Source organism: Typha latifolia, chromosome 4 (genome assembly GCF_019914945.1).
Source record: "Typha latifolia isolate L0001 chromosome 4, TyphaL0001v2, whole genome shotgun sequence".
NCBI classification, from domain to species: Eukaryota; Viridiplantae; Streptophyta; class Magnoliopsida; order Poales; family Typhaceae; genus Typha; species Typha latifolia.
This window is the reverse complement of record NC_133089.1, coordinates 8492801-8514347: the sequence shown is the minus strand read 5'-3', so window position 1 is coordinate 8514347 and position 21547 is coordinate 8492801. Positions and strand designations below refer to the sequence as shown.

The following is a 21547-nucleotide window of genomic DNA, read 5'->3' as shown; positions in this document are numbered from 1 at the left end:
ATTGGAGAGGAGGGGAGATTGGTTGGTAGTCTTTAAGTTGATGTTCATCTTCTATCAATAGTGGGGGATTGTCTAGGTCATGCCACGGTTCAAAGCAATGGGAGGTTCCCCGTTAGGGCGACCTCTTCGCTGTGCCTCGACCACGACCAATCCATGCAGGACTGGTCCAGTTGGTCTCTATCCTGGTGGAGGCGTTATGATTGGCTCCCGAGGCTGGAGCGGTGGAGCCGGTGGTGGCATGAACGTCGAGGTCGGAGTGGCTGTGATAGGCATTGAGCTACCGGAGAGCTCTGCTGCTTGTTCTCCAGCCTCCATTGATGCCCTAATGTCCCTCAACATGTCCATGATCATCTTATCAGTCATGGTGATCTGCTCGATGAGGTTGTTGAGTTGAACATGGATTGAGGGGCAGTGTTGGGGACTAGAGGACAGCAACACTAGGTCGGCCATGGGAGGAGGGGGTTAGGGTTGAGAGAGAGAGAGAGAGAGAGAGAGAGAATGGGGCGAGAGATAATTTTCCAATGTCTTTGTTGCACTACAATATTGGTGCCACCTTGCATATGCTGCGAGGAATGCCACTGGACATGCCATCAAAATTTCAATGTTTGACATGTAAACAACCAATTAATATGGATTTGTGAACTTACGTTGTGTCTACCCACTAGAATACATTTGAATTTTGTGAGGTGTATTTGTTGATCTACATTTTCTTGTTTCACCCCTCTTTATATTTTTATGAAAATTCCAAAATTTGCTCATGTCCCTGCTTTGTTCCTTTTTCTTAAAGTAACATTTGCCTTCTTATTGGTACAGGCCCCATATGCGCACCAAATATTTGTTGCTCTTGTTCTTGACCTTCCATTGTCTAAAGTTGTTTGCAAGACGAAACGCATTGGTGGTGGCTTTGGTGGAAAAGAAACAAGATCTTGCTTCGTTGCTGCTGCCGCATCTGTAGCATCATATCATTTGAGGAGACCAGTGAAAATTGTTTTAGACAGGGATGTTGATATGATGATAACTGGACAAAGACACAGCTTCCTTGGGAAATACAAGGTATGGAGCGCATTATCTTGCTTTGAATTGTTAAGGACACATTTCAGTTTTGTATAACTACATCTCTATGAGCTATTGGAGAATGATTGCAGTTATGACAAAAGCCACTTCTGCTGATTAACATGTTTGTCACAGCAATGCCAGCATTCACACTTTTGAATCTAAAGATTTGGTATAACATCTGAACCGATAGTGGGAGATCTAAGATAAAAAGATAGGATTTTTTTTTTCTGCAAAGAGATTTAAGTCATTTTGACTATTTATCCACATCCAAACACTAAAATGCATTTTCATTTTCTTTTCTTTGTCAATCGAGCAGATTTTATATTGGTCAAAAGGGCTTTGTATTGTATAGAGGATGGCTATAGACTTTCCTTGATTGAAAAACTCTTGCTCGCACTTTTGCTTTAAAGATCTTACTTAAAAACCGTTGAAGGAAAGCACATTTTTGCTAATTTTAGGAAATCAAATAAGAGAAGACAGAAAAGATGGACCTCTTAAGAGGCATTGATGCTGAAGACCGTGATGAAGTAGGCTTGAATTTTGTCATGCAAGCAATTGGCAAAGATTGTCAAATTTATTTCATAATTATGGCTAGCCAAAAGCTTCTTTTCTACAGAATTTAGATTCAAGGACAGAAGTAGTAAATAAATAGTCCATAACAATGACATGATATGATATCAAATGCCTAAGCAATGATGGTCGTGCCGGTCAGCATGCCCTTTGTCGGACCAACACGAGTCGTGTGAGATTCAAAACAGATTTTATTGATCTGAAACAGATTCATTAGAGTGATAAATTTAAAATATTCTATTAGATCTTTTTTTTTATTATGTGACAAACATGATGTCATGTAGAGCTTTTTTTTAAGTTTCATATTTCAATCATATTATGGCGTATTAAATCGTATTATGGAGTGTTTAATTATTAATATTAGTTTTAATAATTATATTCAATCATACTATGTGTTGAATAATATTTCTATTTGACTATTGTTATATCTTTAATAAAATAGGTTATTTATAAAAATAATCAAAAAAATCGTTAAGTAAATATTGGAGTCTTATTTTGTGCATGAACAGCTCATTGCAATCATAAGAGTCTTACTTAGTTGAATGCACTTTGATGTCTATGCTGTTGGACGGCAATTTTAAGCATTTTGGATGCCTTCTTTTTAGGATTTTGATTTGGACAACTTGTCAAACTCTAGCAACTGACTACTCAGTAAAAAGTATACAGATGAGCACACACATATACCAATGTATGCAGTTAGACGTGCATGTGCATAGATATATTTTTAAGTACATTGGCATGCAAATTGGTGTGCTAGCTTCCCATTTGCACAAGACATTTTGGGTCACACAATGCCTCCTGACATAGTCTTTCATTGGTCAAAGGACTTTGCCATCGCGAGAGGAAACAGAGGCAGGAGAAGGAACAAGGGATCATATATAAATACACAGAGGGCATGGTTACTGTAGTCAAGGAGAGAGATGGCAAGCGACATGGTTATTGTTGAGACATAGGGTATTGGGTCTAACCACATTTACATAAGTTGGAGGCTCGAATTTGAGCAATACAAACCCTTCATCTTCTCCTATTCTTCTTTCCCTCTTCTCTTTTATGACCTCATTTTAGTCTCATCATTGTTCTCTCCTATCTTTCCCACTCCTTCCCTTCCTTGCAATGCTTTTAGCTCTGTCTTACCTCTCCATTACTTTACCTTTATTCATACTCTAATAGTATTCATCAAGCAGAACTTACATTACTTGGTACATTGGCCTCATCTTTAGATAAAACACACATTAGTAGACATACTTCTGAAGAATGGAAGATAGTGAATAGTGCATTTTTATTGACGATCATTTATATCAAGAATGTTATATATATATTATCTTTGAATCCTCAGATCACTTATTTTGTTGTTACAAGTTTATAGATGCATATCAAATCAAAGATTTGGTTGGTGATATTAGCTTTTGCGATGGTTTGGGACTTCCTAAAACATGGTTAGAAGTACCGGTCAATACATATATCATTATCGACCATTATGGATTGTCATGCTAGTCGACACAATTGGCACGAATTTATATTTTATCATGTTAGTGAATTATTGACACTGGGGGTGGTTTGTGGAAAGGATGTGATTTGATAGATGAAAATTAGAGATAAAAGTTACATGGTTAAGATGGCAGATTGCAAAAGGTGGAATAATAGAGTGTGTATGTATACAATGGGTTGTTGTGAAGGTCAAGGGACGAAGGGAGAGAAGTAGGTTGGCCTCAAGGACAAGGGGAACAACTAGATGAAGAAGATCTAAAAGTTAGATGAGAGAATTGAGGGAGAATAAAGCTCTAGATTGTTGGAGGAAAGATAGAGACTTAAGAGATAGGTTTTCAACCAAAATAAATTATGTATAATCAATGGGGCTATCTAGACATATATTTTTAGGTTAGCCCATGTCCTAAAGCAATTGAAAGAGACCTAAAGCAAGAAAAACACATAAAGATACAAGTCCAGGTTGAATTCGGTCTCAAGCATTCAAACGGCCTTAGAGGCATTTGAACGGTTAAGATAGCCTTTTTCTCTCAGGAATTTGTATTTGAATGTCTGTTAAGGGCATTCGAATGCTAATTCCAGAGACCCCTTTTTCGTAATGGTTTTGGACTGACTCATTGATATGAAACAATTGGATCATTAGGATTCTAAGAATGATGGGGTTTCACACCTCCATTCTCAACTATGGTTTCACACTCAATTCATATTAGAGATCTCAAAAAAAATTTATTTCTTCATTAACCTTGATTGAGTAAAAAGTTAGCTTATATGTGGGCCTTATAAATGATAATAAGCAAATAACATCCTAAACAATTGCGAAAAAGTAAATATAACTCTAAACACCATAAATAGCAAATGTATAATAAAAATAATTGACTTAAGACTAATTTCTTGAAGGAGGAACTGCACTGATACATGCGCCTGTGTTATATGTCACTGATGTCCACATCATACTCCCTGAGTGTGAGAGAGCTCGACTCTGTCGAGTGTGTCCCCTCTAGCATTTAGATTGCTTAAGTCTCAGAGTTTCCTGACGATCCAAGTCACTTTGATCAAGCCCAATATCATAAGATTCAGGATTAGGGTTGAGTTGGTAAGCAGAATTGGTTTGGGTTTAGGTTGGTTTGGGTTCAGGTGGGTTTGAGTTTAATAGGTTGGAGAAGGTGGGAGAATTTTGGTATTTTGGGGTAAGTTAAAATTCAAAATTTTGATAGATATGGTAAGGAAGAAAAGAAAGAAAATTTGATATTTTGGAGGGAAAATTTAAATTCAAACTTTGGGTAGGCTTGGGTAGATTTTGGATAGTTAGGATTTGTTGAGAGGGTTAGGGAAAAAAAGTTTTGTTGAAATCTTAATGAAATGATATGCAATTAAAATTGGAAATTCAGAAATTCAAAATTCAAAAGTTTGAAATTCGAAAATTCAAAATACACAAAATTTGGAACATTTGAAATTTGAAAATTCTCGAAATTTGAAAATTTAAAATTTTGAAATTCTTTGAAATGCAATTTTGTTTTTGTTTGCTCACCTATGGCAGAGAAGAAAGTTGATTTAGGTAATGAAGGACTATTCGTGCATCAGGTTGATTTAGGTAATGATGGACTATTGGATGATGCATGAACACTCCACGTTTGATCGTATCTTGCTTTGCAATTTTGGAATGATGATTGATTCTTCTCGTTCCTCCACAACGACGATCTCCTCGTATGATGATGATCTGGCATTCGTGATGCAAGTGTCGAACAAAGGATAAGTGTAGAACAACATATAGAACCTATATGGTGGGTTGTCTATACACGGTGGAACTAGTGATAAAGGTTGAGGAAGATGGGTAGCACGAGTAAATTAATAGACGACGGAGACAGAATATATAGTTTTGAGAAAATTTGATCCTAAAAAACTATTTCTCTGATATTAAAATGATATGAAACAATTGGATCGTTAAGATTCTAGGAACGATGATGATGTAAGAAAGAGGAAAAGAATGTGGTTTCATACCTCCATTCTCAACTAGGGTTTCACACCCAAAACTCACATTAGAGATCTCAAAAAATTTCATTTCTTCATTACCCCAATTGAGTACAAAGTTGACCTCTATATATAGACTTTACAAATGATAATAAAAAAATAACACCCTAAACAATTGCGAAAAAGCAAAAGTAACTCTAAACACCATAAATAGCAAATGTATAATAAAAATAATTGACTTAAGATTAATCTCTTAAAGGAGAAATTGCACTAATACATGCGCCTATGTAATATATCACTGATGTCTGCATCAATCACTCTTGGAAACTCCTACAATCAAGTTTTTTGGCAGCTGATTAGCAGGCAAACCATCCATAATTAACATTATAATGCTAAAGACAAAAAAATGTGTAAGAAAACCTGTTCAATTGTTTTAAGGACAAAAAAAGAATCTGAAACACTGGAATATTTTGGAGTTTTTGTCAAAGTGTGATTTGTTCGAATACTAATCTTTCACACTTGAATATTGTGGGATACTGGGATTGTCTTGTATATAACAAGGATTTCATAGAACTCATTGTTATCTTCTATTTAAAAATTGCTTTTGTTTTTAATTAAGGGAATATATAGATATTAATGATTTTATCTACCTCCTACGTGTCATTGTTTTACCTCAGTTCTCACAAACAGAAATATTACACATAAAGTCTGGAGCCTGAAATGTTGATGATGCTTGGGTTTTATGCTAATAATTTCATATTACTAATAGCATGCTTTTAATATGGTTGCAATGCAAAAAATTGTCAGAGTAAGGTTCTGCAGAAGGAAGATACTTTGCACCAATTCATGTTAGTGAGAATTTAAAAACTAGAGAATCATATATGTATATGTGTTCTTCTTTACCTTGTTATAACATCTATTCTTTCCTTTATCATTTGTCTAAAATTTCTCCATTCTACCATAAAATAATTACTCCAGGTGGGATACACAAATGATGGGAAGATTTTGGCATTGGATCTCGAACTGTACAATAATGCTGGGAATTCATTGGACCTGTCTCTTTCAGTCCTTGAGCGTGCCATGTTTCATTCTGAGAATGTCTATGATATACCACATATCAAGGTTCGGGGGCAAGTATGCTATACCAATTTTCCAAGTAATACTGCTTTCAGAGGATTTGGGGGCCCTCAGGGCATGCTTATTGCAGAGAATTGGATCCAACGCATAGCTGTGGATCTTCACAAAATTCCTGAGGAGATAAGGGTAAATTTTCTTTATTGTGGATGATTCTTGTTGAGTTTCATGATTATCATGTTGGTGATGAACTGATTGGGCAACTTTCAGGAACTTAATTTTCACAATGAAGGATCAGTGCTGCATTATGGTCAGTTACTTCAAAACTGTACATTGAGGCAGGTTTGGGATGAACTGAAGGCATCTTGTGATTTTCTAAAAGCTCGTGAATCTGTAAGCCATTTTAACCTCCAGAACCGCTGGAAGAAGCGAGGAATTGCAATGGTACCTACCAAGTTTGGCATCTCCTTTACCGCAAAGCATATGAACCAGGTAGGCAAGAATCCACAAAAATATACTGAGTTGTACATGCATACTTTTGTTCTCTTTCTGTAATAGAAACTAGTTTGTTGAAATCCTAAGAATGTTTCATAATTTTCAAAAGCAATATGGTTTATGTTTAGTTAAATAACTAACTCTAAAGCATGGATATATGTCATTTAGGCAGCGGTGTTTATATTAGAGAGACTGACAACTTTCGAGCATGAATACATAAATGGGTGTAGCTTGATACATATCAGATACTTTAGAAAAGTATCAATTTTTTAGAAAGTATGAAAAAAGAGATGGATACACTAAGATACTAGACTGCAGCGATGGCTGTGCCATGCCACCATCGGCACGACCTTGGCATGCATGCCATTAGCATGCATTTAACCTAATTTTAATAAAATTTTTGGATATTTAGAGATAATTTTGTGTCTTCGGCATGTCATTCTGTGATTTTTTATTTAAATATATATTAGAACTATATTATAGTGTTTTATCTTTAGATTATATTTTATCTATAATTTATTTTGTTAAAGATAAAACAATAGTCAAATACAAATATTATTCAATATATATTATGATTGACAACTATAAAAAAGAGTCTACAACAGTACCCTTTCAGAAGAGTAGAGAGGAAGAAGTCTGCAGGAAATGTTTTGGCTTTAAGTGTAGATTTTTAGGTGGACTGGTATAATATCAGGGTTGGGAGTCAAGACTAACCTCTGTCAAATAATATAAAAAGGGAAGTAGGAAGTATGTGCATAGTGTCTATATTATATTTGAGACCGCTATCTCTTCAGGTAATATGATAAGCATTCTTGGAAAGAAACACAGAGGTATATGTTTTAGAACACTACATCTGTCCAAGTAAATTATATTAGTTGAGTTGTGGGAATAAAGAGACAGGAAACAGATATTCTGCAGCCATGATTGCAGGAAATTAATGCAGTCAAGTTGCTTTGTAACCATGAGTTGGTATTGTGCAAGGCTAAAAGAAAATTTTAATTGGCTTAACAGCCAATCCTTGGCTACCAATTACATGATCTTCTTCTATGCATGTCAGAGGTTAGCAAGTTATAGCCCTAGATAATTGGTCAACTAACAAAGTTAATACTAACTATCCTTTTTACATAAATATTTATATTTATTTTATTATTTATTGCCATATCCTAGATGTGTCATATCCTGTTTTTTTCTCAAAATATCCAATATATATGATATCCAGTGTAGAAACCACAAGATTATGGAAATATACATGCCTTTTAGGTTATTGATTATATTGAATGATGATAAAGAATAAAGTACATTCTTCTATGATAAGCCTACTACTTCTTCTAGAAGACATTTTGGATGACAAAAAAAGGATAGAAGACATTTTGGATGATAAAAAAAGATAGTCACCTCTCTCTCTCTGTTGGGTGCTCCTTCACTTGTTTTCCTTTTATAGTCTGCATGTTCTCAGTTGTGTATATTTGTATGCATATGTTTAAGAAGCTAAGTGATTGCACTAAATAAAATGATTGCATCCAGACATTATTTACCAGTTACAATAGCTAAATTAACATTCTAAATTAATTCGTGTAGTTATGAAGCCATTGATCTAACTTTTTCTGTGTGTGTATGTCTGCTGGGTGTCATAAATGGATGAGCACGTACAAACGTGCTTATATCATGTCATTCACCACTCCTTTATCTTGTTTATTTGATTGACAATGATTAATTGTTTACAGGCTGGTGCTCTCGTTCATGTTTATACTGATGGTACTGTCCTAGTTACACATGGTGGGGTTGAGATGGGCCAAGGTCTGCACACCAAAATAGCTCAAATTGCTGCTTCATCATTTAATATTCCTCTTAGCTCTGTATTCGTATCAGAAACAAGTACTGATAAGGTAATTCTCTTTTGCAAGCAAATTGACATGCCTCTGAATATCTTCTGTGAGCACTTTCATATGCCTTTGACTCTGAACTATTACAATTATTGACAAAACTGAAAAATAGTTCAAATTATGGTCACAAACAATACATTGATGGTAGCAAACATCAAGTGAGTTGTTATGCTTATGTACTTCCATCTATTTAGGTCCCCAATTCATCACCAACAGCTGCTTCTGCAAATTCAGATATGTATGGAGCTGCAGTATTAGATGCTTGTGAGCAAATTAAGGCCCGGATGCAGCCTATTGCTAGCAGGAACAAGGAAAGTTCTTTTGCTGAGGTGATGCTTCCAATATCTTATACTATATGTCAACACAACAACCAACTGGATTCATTAGTTTTCACATATTAGTTTCTGCTGTAAAATGTAGATTGTTTTTAGCTTGGTTGTTCATTCTTCAATAAGATTTTTATGGGGATGTTAGAAAACTGAATTACTGAAGGGCTTGCAGTCTAATTTTGTTAATATTTGCAGTTAGCTATTACCAAAATGGTAAGTATTGAATCTATTGACTATTGAGTAAATTAGCAGGTAAAAGGATAAAATCTTTAGAAAAAATTGATGAAAACTGAAGCTTACACATTAGTATGAAAAATTAGAACACTTTTTCTGTTCACTTTCTAACTATAAAATAGAATCCTGATAAGGTTGAGAAGATATCTTAAAATTTATGGGAGAAAACAATTCTTGTCTAAAGCTCAACAATATATTATAGGATACTAGAGCCTTGGGCATGTATTTAGGTGGATAATCTGGTCCTGTATGTTCTGTAAGCTTATGGCATGGTACATAAATATTTGGAGTCGGCATCTGTCAGTCTCTACATAACAGAACAGATGTTCTAAATCTACATAGTTGCTTAGTATGATGCCCAAAACTAATATATTTTCTCCTTTCTTTGTCTATTTCGTCGGCATACTGATATGCTGATAAACATAGTAATTTGTAATTTGAAGTGCTTTGGGGCAATCAACAGTTCCTGACTCTATCCTTGTTAAATGGTTGATAGGTTGATTTTCTGTTTGGAAAAATAGCAGTACTTTTTCTTTTGATGCTCATCTGCTGCTGTGTTCTGTGATTTCATGAAAAATTACTAGTGCTATTTGCTTATGGTGCTGATCTTGGTGCAGGTTGAAGAGATCATTATTCCTAGAGAAAAGACATCATTCTCTTAGGATGATAATTCATACTTGAAGAGTTAAAAAGATTTACACTTTATGCACTCCTTTTGGTATAAATCATCTTATTTGAAAGACAAAATGCCAAACACCCTATACAGAAATATAATGCAAGTTCATAAATAGAAGAGTGGATATTGGATGAATTCATTTCAAGCGAGCTTTTTTATATAATGAAGCTAATATTACTAAACGGCTGAACTTCAAACTCTAATTTTCTAGGTAGCACGTGCATGCTATATGGAACGAATTGATCTCTCTGCTCATGGATTTTATATCACACCTGATATTGGGTTTGACTGGAAAGTGGGTAAGGGAACTGCATTTAACTACTACACCTATGGAGCTGCCTTTGCCGAAGTCGAAATAGATACTCTGACTGGAGATTTTCATACACGAGTGGCAGATATTGTTATGGATCTTGGACATTCACTTAATCCAGCCATTGATATAGGACAGGTACATGACAGAAATTATTATCAATTTTACTTGGTAATTACAGTAATGGATAATTGGATATCCTCTTCAGCTAGTTAATTGTAAAACTCATATGCCACATTTCATGTCATGTCACATCTTTTCTTCCATGGAAGGTAATATCCATAATTGTTGGCATGTTAAAAGTACTTTTATTTTTGATGATCTAATAGTTTCTGTTTCATTGTTTGAGCTAATAAACAGTGGTAATTTAATTCGGTGGAATATTAAGGCAATTATATTTCTGTATCTTAAAATTTTGCTGCAAATAATAAGAAGTATCAAATGGTGGTTTTTCAAATGTGTGTCCTGCACCTCTTTAACTTGTTTCATGTAGGACTAGTATATTTTTCATTCTCACATGATGTTTTCCTAGCATAGGGATAGTATTATGACTATTATCTTCATATTCTCCACTTCCACCTTACGAGAAAATGTACTTCCTCCTTGAACAGAAGAGTATTGCATGTCTTTACCATCTTTCTATGGAAATAAGTTTGTCATTCATGTCACACCTGCGGTCCTTTAGTACCACAAGGTGCACAAGGATGATAGCAATAACACTACTGAATATCTATTCACTGGTTAATATCTTTTTTTAATGTATTGTGGTCATGCTTGACACTGTTTCCCTGGGAGATTATCTTTTTATATTTTTCTCCATCATTGTGTTATTGATTAAAAAGGGAGAAGATTTGGAGCCCTGCTCCAAGCAGCGACCCTCTACTCAAATGTCTCGTTGCTCTAGCTTGTGGATTAGTCCACTATTGACAAAGTGCACAATTGAGTCACTACCTGTCTCTCCATTTAAAGGTTATCCTATGCCTGCCAGCTTGACGAGGATCTATCTGAGGGAGGATAGTAAATGAAAGCATGCGGTTGGCATGATTTCTAGCTATCTATGATACTTTGTAACTAAACTATTCTATCTGTAAAAGTTTTCAGGTTGACACAGTTATGTTATTGAACTCATATGTTTTATATAAAATTGATTTTCTGACATAAAAGTACACTTTATCTAATTATCTTTGGCAAACTCAACATTAGTTTCTTAGGCTGAGCTTTTCTAAGACTTGATTTCGGTTTTATCATACTTAGTTAGCATGGTACCAAAGCAAGAGTTCAGAGTTTGAATTAGGTCTACTTTGTCTATTAAAATAGAATAATCTCCACTTGTTTTAGTCAATTTCACTTCTTGGGCCTATAAAAAACGTCTTAAGTCCAGAAGTGAGGGGAGTGCTAGAAACTTAGAATATAAAAGATAAAGAAACATTGTTATGTAATAGATTAGGTTAGAGTAGTTGACACAAAATATTTCTTTCCTTTTTGCTGATGGGCATTACGAGAAATGAAAAGTTAACCTCTTTTTTGTACTCTATTTAATTGTGTTGATTCTTGCACTTTGTAGATCGAAGGAGCTTTTATTCAAGGTATAGGTTGGATAGCCCTAGAAGAGCTAAAATGGGGAGATGCTGATCACAAGTGGATTAGACCTGGCAACCTGTATACGTGTGGGCCTGGGACTTACAAAATTCCTTCTGTGAATGATATACCTCTGAAGTTCAAGGTTTCACTTTTGAAGGTATCACTTTGCTTAATAGCTAGCAATGGATTCACTCTGTTCATGTAGTTCTCTGCTGTAGCTTTTTCCTATAACTCAAATGCTTCTTTCTTAAACATTTTCATGGCACTGATTTCTTATATCAATATTGAATAGCACATTGCCAATTAAAAAGGTGGAAAAATATGGATAGTCATAAAGTGCAATCTATAAGTTCTTTTATGTGAGACACTGGGGCATTATGCATCAATTTATGTCCAGGGTGCAAGTACCTAGATCTGTTGCCAGAAAATGAACTGGCTCACTCGCCCTTCTTTGATTGTTAAACCCTGATATAATTCCTAAATCATAGATGATGAAATGTTGATAAGCTTGATTCAAATGTAACAAGCTAATCATCTACTGTAGAATGAGGCGGGAATGATTAATGAGACTCTATGTTCTTCTTCTTTACGGGTGCTATCAAAGTGGTCCGCTATAAATAGTGCAAACTACTAGAAGAGCTAATGTATACAATTAAACCTTTCAATATGAGGAAGGTGATGCAAGTAAGTTTGTAAATTGTGCATTTGGGGCTATAACAAAAAAACAATGGAGAGACCAAGAAATGAACAAATAGAAATCATCATAAAGCGGTCAATTTAAGAATGGCAAAGGAAAGTCAAAACCTGAAGTGCTATGGTAGATGAATATTTTCTCAGAGCAAGTCATTGTTTACCACTATTGTAGAAGCTCCAGTATTTCATACCAGTCTTTGATATCCAGTTCTGAAAAAGATTTAGATTATTAGCCAATACTGATGATATGTACCACAGATTCCCAATGAATCTCAAAATTAGGTGTGTATCACTCTTGTTTTAAAGTTCTTAATCACAATATGATTCTTCCATGGGCCAAAGCAACCAGAAGCTTCACCTCAACTGAGATTAACTGGAGTTTGAATTTCTAATGTGATATTTTTCTCCGACCCTGCGTAGTAAATAATATGCAATGATTAATGCGCCATTGAAAATGGGACCCTTCCTCTGTTGGAGGCACTTTTCAATTTTCTTGTTTGGATCCGAGCCTTATCTCTTTTCTTAGATCTGCAAATTTTACCTAGAAGAGTATTATGCTTATTTGCCTTAGTAGGACACTCTTAATCCATGTGGGTGCCAGGTAGGAGCAAGGTTCCGAATATTAGTGTTGGCTGCTCGAAAATGAACTGGACATTGCAATATTGGGTTATTCTATTAATTATATAGACTTCTAAACAATAATATATATGCAGGAAAATTCCTGAAATATTGGCAAAATTGGTCAAATGTTTTAGTAAAAGTGTAGAGGTTACAGTGGTGACTGGCTGCCTTTGCTGGTGGAAGAGACAGGAGAGGACAAGAAAAATGAAGGAAAAGTGAGAGGAAGGACCTTACCTAGGTTGCATATGCCTCAGACTGCTGAAATTGCCACCTATCAGTGTTGGATTTATTGGAGGAGATGGAAAGAGTGGTGGGTGAGAAGGGAAAGTGTGTGAGAAAGAGAGCACCAGGGCTAGGTTTGAGTCCATTATGAATCCAAAAGATGATCCGTTTAACTTTAAAAAAAGATTAAATTCATGCCATTTTGGCTAATACGAGTACCGCATTTGTTTGGATTGCCTGATCTGAGCTGAAACTAAAAGTTTGTTGCACCCTACATGTTGGCTTGGCTTCAGCTGATACTGATCTGTGTCGGTAGATACAGATCGAATAAACTGATTTTCTTTTCCATGCCTAGGGTAGCATGACACTTCTTGGAAAAATGGCCATCTTAGTGGATTTCTTTGATGTAAATTGCCTTCCTTGTGAGCGAGTTTTGGTCTTGTAGTTGGCAGAATGCTGTTGATGTTAAACTGCTGAATCATTTAACAGTTTACATTGCAGGCCTCTGATCAACTACACATACCAAATATTGCTCATAAGGTTAGCAGTTTCTATTGTAGATTACAGACTGCTATTGTTGACGTTAATTGTCCTAGGTGTGTCCACATTAACCTACGTGGCACCCATGTGGACGTGGAGTCATCTACTCAGGTAAATAAGTTAGTAATTCACCGATCCGAGTATATATATTTCTTTCGATGTGACCTTCATTGGTCAAAAACTTAGATGAGGAGTATTGAGTCATCAGTAGGATACATGCCTAAAAGTAGGTGGGCATGGATGTCCCCATCCCAACCCTTGCACCAAATAGCATGTGTCAATTCAGTATGGCAATGGCAAAGGTTGGCACAGCCAGCATAGGGTCATGACGTGGTAAGGATTGTAACGATCACCTTCCTAACCCTACGATCACTGCGAGCTCAAATCCAAAGATGGAATTGAATTTCAACTCACGAGCAAAAAGTTAGGATTATTGCAGATCTCCAAAGTTAAGATGTAACTCTAGATCAAATAGTTAGATAGTAGAGTACTTTTGGGATTGAGATAGATTCGGAATGGAGAATGATACATCTAGTTAGAATCTTTTCTTATTGCATTAGTTGTTTATTTTCATTAAAATAAAATTCTTGTAAGTCGCATTCGAACGCAGATGGGGTCGCGTTCGAACGCCCTTGCGAACATCTACATCAGGTTTTCAAATACAGAGGACGCGAAAAGTGTGTTTGAACGCGGTCGGGTGAGTTTGAACGCCGCATTCGAATGCCTGCATCGCGTTCGCACATATAGAGAACGTTTTTTGTGCGCTCGAACGCGACCGGGCGCGTTCAAACGCGATCGGCGGGAATCCTCTAGAATTAGGGTTACTTATTGTTATTACGACTTGTTGACTAGCATCTATAAGTATGTGGATGGCAGCCAAATTCATAATGGAATTGGATTATTGATTTCTTGCATCCTATCTTCTCTATTTTTTCTCCCTCCTCCCTCTACACCATTCTTCTACTTCTACCGTTGGCAAGGTTTCTCCTAACTTCTAATCTTCCTCATCTGTCCAGTCACCCCTCTTCTTTGGGATCTCGACCACTTCGTTCCTTTCGTCTACATCATTTAATCATATCCACCATCCACCTTCATTTCCATACCCATCCATAACCCTAACATCCACTCCACCCGTCACCACCACCATCACCCACGTTATTTCATGTTTTCGTCCTAGTTGCAGTTCGAATCTGTGAAGGGCATAACTACGAAAGTTGTAGATTAGGAAGTTATGAATCTAATCCACTTGGTTTCGTAATTTTCTGACTATATGAGAATATTTGACGAATATTTTTCCACGGTTGCGCGGATTGCTTTCTGCAATAAATTCAGATCTTAAAGGAATTGTTCCGTAGCCGACCTTTTAGTACAAGAACCCATCAGAGAACGAATCTATTTGAGATGGATCGAACAAAGAAGAGGCTGAAGAGTCGTGGTGGTGATCGGTTTAGGGTAGTGATAAGGTGGTGGAGATGATAATAGTGGAAGTCGAAGTAGTCGGTAGGAAGGGGATAGAGAAGAAATAGGGTTGTTCCTTAGGGTCAAGGGGGTGTGGCTAGACAAAAAGGAAAACAATAATAAATATCCTAGATGGTAGCTAGGGTTTTAAAGCTTGGAGGAAGTCAAACAAGGAGAAATGACGATTTGTAAATTAATTTCAATACTCTGAGCTGATTATTTAGATGCACACATCTACTTATAGGTGGCTCCTTGACTCGACTAGACTTCGCAATAGGATCAAATAGGCTCGAATCTTATTGCCTAACATAAGTAAAAACACTTAATTGAAACATCTAAACTGGTATTCCTTGTCGTCGGACGTTCGAATAGCCTTGAGGGCATTTGAACACTTAATTAATTTTCTGGCTCAGGTAAATGTATTCGAACACTTCTTTAATCTTTTGTTCTCGAGAATTTGCATTCGAACACTTGAAAGACCGTTCAATCTCCTAATCCCAAAGTTGGTTTTTTCAACTGCTGGAGCCTATATTTCTTCTGCAAATAAACTATTAGCTATCTGTTACAGTCCACCACACTTCCCCACCTTATCCTCAAGGTGTATAGTAAGCAAATTATTCATCATCATATAAAGCTCCCATGCCCTCATTAGCATTCTCATGACCATCTATTAGCATCACGCTTTCCATTGTCTTTGTGTACCGGTGACTGGGTGTGAAGCGCTCGTCATAGCGAAAGTAAATACCCTTTGCTCATCGCTCCTCCACCTACGCAGGTGTGAGAGTTCGGACAGTAGGTGGATGGCCTCCCTTCATTTCAACTAAAGGCTCAGAGCCTTTGGGCTTAGAGAACTTGCTGCTGATCTCGATGCTACAGCCTGATCACTTGTAGTCACGGTCGGTTAAGCAGGATTGTTGTCGTCCCATACAAGATGTGGTTCTTGTTTTTACTTCTCAGTTCTTTGTACTTCCTCTCCATTAATATAGCACACTAAAACGCATCATCTAAGGTGGCCGAACGCAAAGCTTTGACGTCCACTTGGATCTCTCCATGTAGCCTGGACACGAAAGAACTCAATAGAAGCACATCCGGCCAAGTCGGCTTGCATCTACTATTGATTTTCTCGAACTCCTCTTGGTAAGCACTAACAGTAGTTTGCTGCATAAGCTTGGTGTGGAGGGCCTCAAAATCCTCATATCCTTCAATACCGAAACATCGAGAAATTCTAGCACTAAACTCCTCCCAACGCTCCTGCTGTTAGTAGAAGCTGACTTATACCAATGAAGCCCTTATAAATAAAAACTTACTAGCAATACCTTGGCATCTTTCTTAGTCTGTTGTAAAGCAAAAAATTGCTTAGTATGGTACAGCCATTCGACAAGGTCTTTGCCTTTAAATTTGGGAAAGTCAATACTCGTTGTTCAGGTGCGAATATCCCGATCGTCCACAAGTGGACGCTGCGGTGCAGGTTTGTAAGGAGGGCACCCTTGGCCTGTTCAGTGGTTGCCTCTCATGTCTTCATGATGTGGTTCATCCTCTTCGGAGTAGTGCCACCCTCTATTTTCTGCGAAATCCCGTAGGTTCTCTAGAAAAATCAGTACGCTCATCAGTGGAGCAGGTAGCTCCCCTTCTACTTCTCTTTCTTGCCCTTATGGTATGGGTAGCAATGGTTCATTCCTTAGCTGTGGACATCTCTGAGGTCGTTTCGTGGGGGTGGTCTCCATGGTTGTGTTGTCCGGTGCAGGGTTCGAGATGGTCGCCTTAATCGCAAGTGCATCGGTTAAAAGTGCAAACATTCTCTCTTGCGATACCCTCGTCGCTTCTCGTTTTGCCCTCATCTCTTCCAACATACGAAGGAGTAGCATGTCCATTGAGGGATGTCTACCTTCTGATCTATTATGGCCATCCGTGGGTTTCGATTAACTAGGTTTGATCTGAGTATTTGTCGATTTTTCGTCTTGGTTAAATGGAGTCTGATGATCCTCCGTATTCATTGTTTCTTTAAAATTTCTTTGAGATCTTGTGTTCACTATTAATGAAGCTTTAAGGTGTTTCAAGGTTTGACTTGCCCTGATACCACTATAACGAACACTTTCCTAACCCCACGATTACTATGAGTCCAAATCCGAAGACGAATTTGGACTTGCGCAGAAAATTAGGGTTACCATGGATCTCCAAAGTTAAGATGTAACTCTAGATCAAACGGTTAGATGGTAGAATACATTTGGAATTGAGATAGATTCAGAATAGAGAACAAATCTATTGAGATGGATCAAAGAAAAGAGAGGCTGAAAAGGCATGGTGGTGGTCGGGCCTAGGGTAGTAGTAAGATGGAAATGATAATGGTGAAAGTCGAGGTATCGGTAAGAAAGGAATAGAGAAGAATTAGGGCCATTCCTTAGGGTCAAAGGGGCAGCCAGATGAAGAGGAATGCAGCAATAAATATCATAGATGGTAGCTAGGATTCCAAAGTTTAGAGGTTGTCGAACAAGGAGGAAGGAGACGATCCTGCAAATTAACTTCAATAATTCAAGATATGATCCAGGTGTATACCACATCTATTTATAGGTGGTTCCCAGACTCGACTAGACTTGGTTATAAGATCGAACAGGCTCGAAACTTATTGCTTAACATACGGAAAAACACTTAATTAAAATATCTAAATTGAGGTTCCTCGCTGTCGGACGTTCGAATGGCCTTGAGGGCATTCAAACGCCTAACTAATTTTCTAGCTCTTGGGTAAATGTGTTCATACACCTATTTAATCTTCTGCTCTCAGGTTTTAATGTTCAAACACTTGAAGGGCTGTTTGAATGCTCAATCCCAAAATTGGTTCTTTCGATTGCTAGACCTTTATTTTTTCTACAAATAAACTATTAGCTATTTACTACATAAGGATGGCTTGGTACAAGCCTTGTTCGTGCCAATAAATTTCTAGCAATGTGCATCGACACGTGTATGCTAGCATGGCAATTTATGCTAGTATGTGCATAGTCGTAATTAGAAGATGAAAAATGACTGTTGCAGGGATTGGAACGCTTTTCATGTTGAAATAAATGAACCTATAGGAGAAGTGGACAGAGCATTCTATGATGTGAATAATCAATAGTAATATACAGGATTGCAGTAGTAAGTTATAAGCAGATGAGGTTTCAGTTGCAACTTGTATGTAGTGATCTGATGAGGTCCTGAAAGTTTGTTCATAAGAATCAAACCACTACCAAAGTATGGCTGTGCAACGTTTTATAAGATGAAATTATTAAACTCATGGGATGCCAATTCCTGTCTTCTCGACTCAGATGGATTTTCATATTTGAAGTGAAGCTGTGGCCTGTATGGTCCTTTTAGACACTGAGATATTACAGTATCCCACATTTTTTTTCTGCTTCCTCTTCATTTTTACAGTAGAACTAGCTGCTTTATCTAGTTTTGTCTTTGACATAATCTGTTTTTGTGATGGAAGAGATTTAAAGCATGGGAAGACAGCTGAAGTCAAGACCACTGAATATCAGTTTGATTCTCATTTTCCCATGTTGGGCTCTGCAGTTTTACTCAACCGATGTAACGATGTCTAAACCTTGCCCTTGGGGGACTTCTACCCTCGATTTATTCTCAGACGTCCTTTTGTATCAAAGTCAAAAATATTGTTTTGTTGGGGTTGTAGTGAATCTGGAAGTCTAGCTGCAAGTTGCCCACACACCAGAAGAAGCTGGTCCATACAAAAGTACCTATGAATAATTGAACCTAATGAACTTTGCCAGAAGATCACTCAACAAAGTGAAAGATGTCTCCTATCTTATTTCTCATCATAGAAGAAGCAATCACATAGGGTATCTTGGGTGCTGTCTATCTTAAATACATCATGACAAAATAATAAACATAGGAGATATATATACTTATTCATATATGTAATCTCCTATATTTAGGTCTTGTGTAGGTCTCTTATATACTTATTCATATAGTTAGCAGTAAAAGGCAGCCATGAGTCTTGTTTAGTCTCCTCTGTTTTTTGAAAAGAATTAAAACATTATGTGCTGACATCTTACTGATAACTATTGAAGCAGCTGTTGAAAAGGAAGCTTCATACTAATGGTATTAAGATGTCATTTTAATGATCTACTGTTTCTTATTATTACTCTTTCAGTGATGATTTATAGCAGATTGTTTGCATCTTATATTGCAGGGTGTTCCAAATCCAAGAGCAATTCACTCCTCGAAAGCTGTCGGCGAGCCACCATTCTTTCTTGCCTCTGCTGTGTTATTCGCAATTAAAGATGCAATCATAGCTGCTAGAGCAGAGGAAGGCCATTTTGACTGGTTTCCACTTGATAATCCTGCAACTCCAGAGAGGATAAGAATGGCATGCATAGACTCTATTACCAAGCATTTTGCAAGTCCTAATTACCATCCGAAACTGAGTGTCTGATTGTAATCATCCTACATTGGATTATTGTTCTTATCTGTATAGAATAAGTGCAAGAAAGTTATCAATCCTCTTCATAATGAAAATTGCATCTTGCATCTTTTGGAATCAATAACATAATCGTTTTAATTGCACCAGATATGTTATACTCGCACTAGCTAGACTCAGGACTAGTAAATGAGTCATAGCAGAAACTATGAAGAGATTTCTTTGGTGGTTTTCTTGTTGAAATTAAAAAGCTACTCTGCTTCCATGAGTTTATCTATGATGCTCCTCACTTGTGAATCTTATTCTTCATTGTTATCCATTGCAATTTTAAGAGTTTTGATACCACTAGAAGATGAAAAAGTTTAGCTCAATTTCAAATCCCTTTTAAGTGGAATATATATATATTACTATTGTATTTATTCTTATAGGTAATGAAGTCCAGGGATCGATGGTCTTCTTTTTGCTGTTTATGCTATGCTATATTTTTTTTCTTTTTCTCTTCCCTTTCCCTATTTCTCTCTTCCGACAAGGATTATTCCTTCCTTTGTTGCCAGAAATCTATGTTGAAATTTATGGCTGTAGTTGTGTCAAGTTTCATTGCCTCCAAAGGCCAGCTAACTCTAGGAGGAAACCGACTTTGAAATTGGACGATTCTGTTATTTTGTTTGTCAGATTTTCCACCTAATGAAAGAAATGAGAAGCTCTCAGGACTTGCAAGAGGGAGAAGGTCCCATCTGCCTAACCAGCAGTCGTGTGCTGAGTGGTAACCATAGTGAATTCAAGCTTTGTGCTGAATGCTGTTGAAAATCCTCATGGAATAGGAGAATAGAATAAAATGTGCTCCACCGTTTCAACCTAACCAATAAAGGAGCAACGGAGAGGTCCCAAGATTAGGTCTAGTATGAAGCTTGTCAAACTTAACTAACGAAAGAAAAATCTTGAGCTCCGCGCCAAAATCCTGGTGCAATTTAGCAAATCTCAAATCCCAGAAGTTGAGTGAGTGCTAATGACATTTTGTCGAAGATGTCATTGGCGTTGAATCTCCACACAATTTGGTTATGAGACTCTCCTAAGCTAACTACTTGGATTAAATTTATGATCTCCGGGAGCACTTGAACAATTGTAGCTTCAGATCTTCTAGTCTTTTCGGAGACCAAAAGATTGTGGCACCTTTCTAATGAAGCCCACTGATGAATATTGTGGCTATCTGTTACCGGTAACACACTGGATTTCAAGAAATTGATCTTTAAAGTTGAAGCAATTTCAAAGGATTGTTTTGAGAGTTTAGAATCTAAAGAGACACCTACCTTGCGGAACATTATCGTGTAATCCTCATATTGAAGGATGGAGATGTTCTCTTAGATCTTGATGCATTGAGGAGGCTATTGACATCGGCTAGATTGATCACGAAAAGCATCGAAGAGAAGGGGTCTCTGCCTTAACCTCAACCCAGCATTTCATTTGAAGCTGAAAATAGCATGACTGAGATCTAATGGAATCCAAACTGAGAGGAAGCCCCTAGCCTTCATTAGATCTGGCAGCAGTGTATGATTCAATTAGAACCTCCATCTCTAATCTGGTACCATGACGTCATCGGTGCCTAGCAAGTACACGAACTGGCTCTACGATCTTTGTCTCCTCCTATAGCTCCAGTGGAACTGATCCAACGACCTCATGATCTCTAATCCACTCCATCAACAATGAAATATGGAAGACAGGATGCACTCTCGACCTCTTCGGCAGCTCCAAATAATATGCAACCGGACCGATACTCTCTAACACCCGAAACAGATTGAAATAGTGATGTGCTAACTTATGATTTCACATCGGACGCAAGGTCATTTATCAATACGGTTGCACCCTCACAAACACCCAACTCCAATGTCGAACTCTTGCTCCCGATGGCTGTGATCATAAACTTACTTCATGCGGTTTTGAGCA

General features: G+C 37.1%; 1 protein-coding gene across 1 annotated transcript in view; it reads left to right on the top strand.

Moving 5' to 3' along the window:
• The window catches only part of LOC140786490 (xanthine dehydrogenase-like), a 52904-nt gene extending 33200 nt beyond the window's left edge, over nucleotides 1-19704 (top strand). Inside the window, exons 7-14 of the mRNA XM_073134967.1 lie at nucleotides 814-1053; nucleotides 6058-6342; nucleotides 6424-6645; nucleotides 8373-8534; nucleotides 8726-8860; nucleotides 9982-10218; nucleotides 11645-11818; nucleotides 19379-19704. Coding sequence (XP_072991068.1) covers nucleotides 814-1053; nucleotides 6058-6342; nucleotides 6424-6645; nucleotides 8373-8534; nucleotides 8726-8860; nucleotides 9982-10218; nucleotides 11645-11818; nucleotides 19379-19621 — 1698 coding nt within the window. The 3' untranslated portion in view covers nucleotides 19622-19704. The remainder of the gene's footprint in view (nucleotides 1-813; nucleotides 1054-6057; nucleotides 6343-6423; nucleotides 6646-8372; nucleotides 8535-8725; nucleotides 8861-9981; nucleotides 10219-11644; nucleotides 11819-19378) is intronic.
• The last annotated feature ends 1843 nt before the right edge of the window (nucleotides 19705-21547 follow it).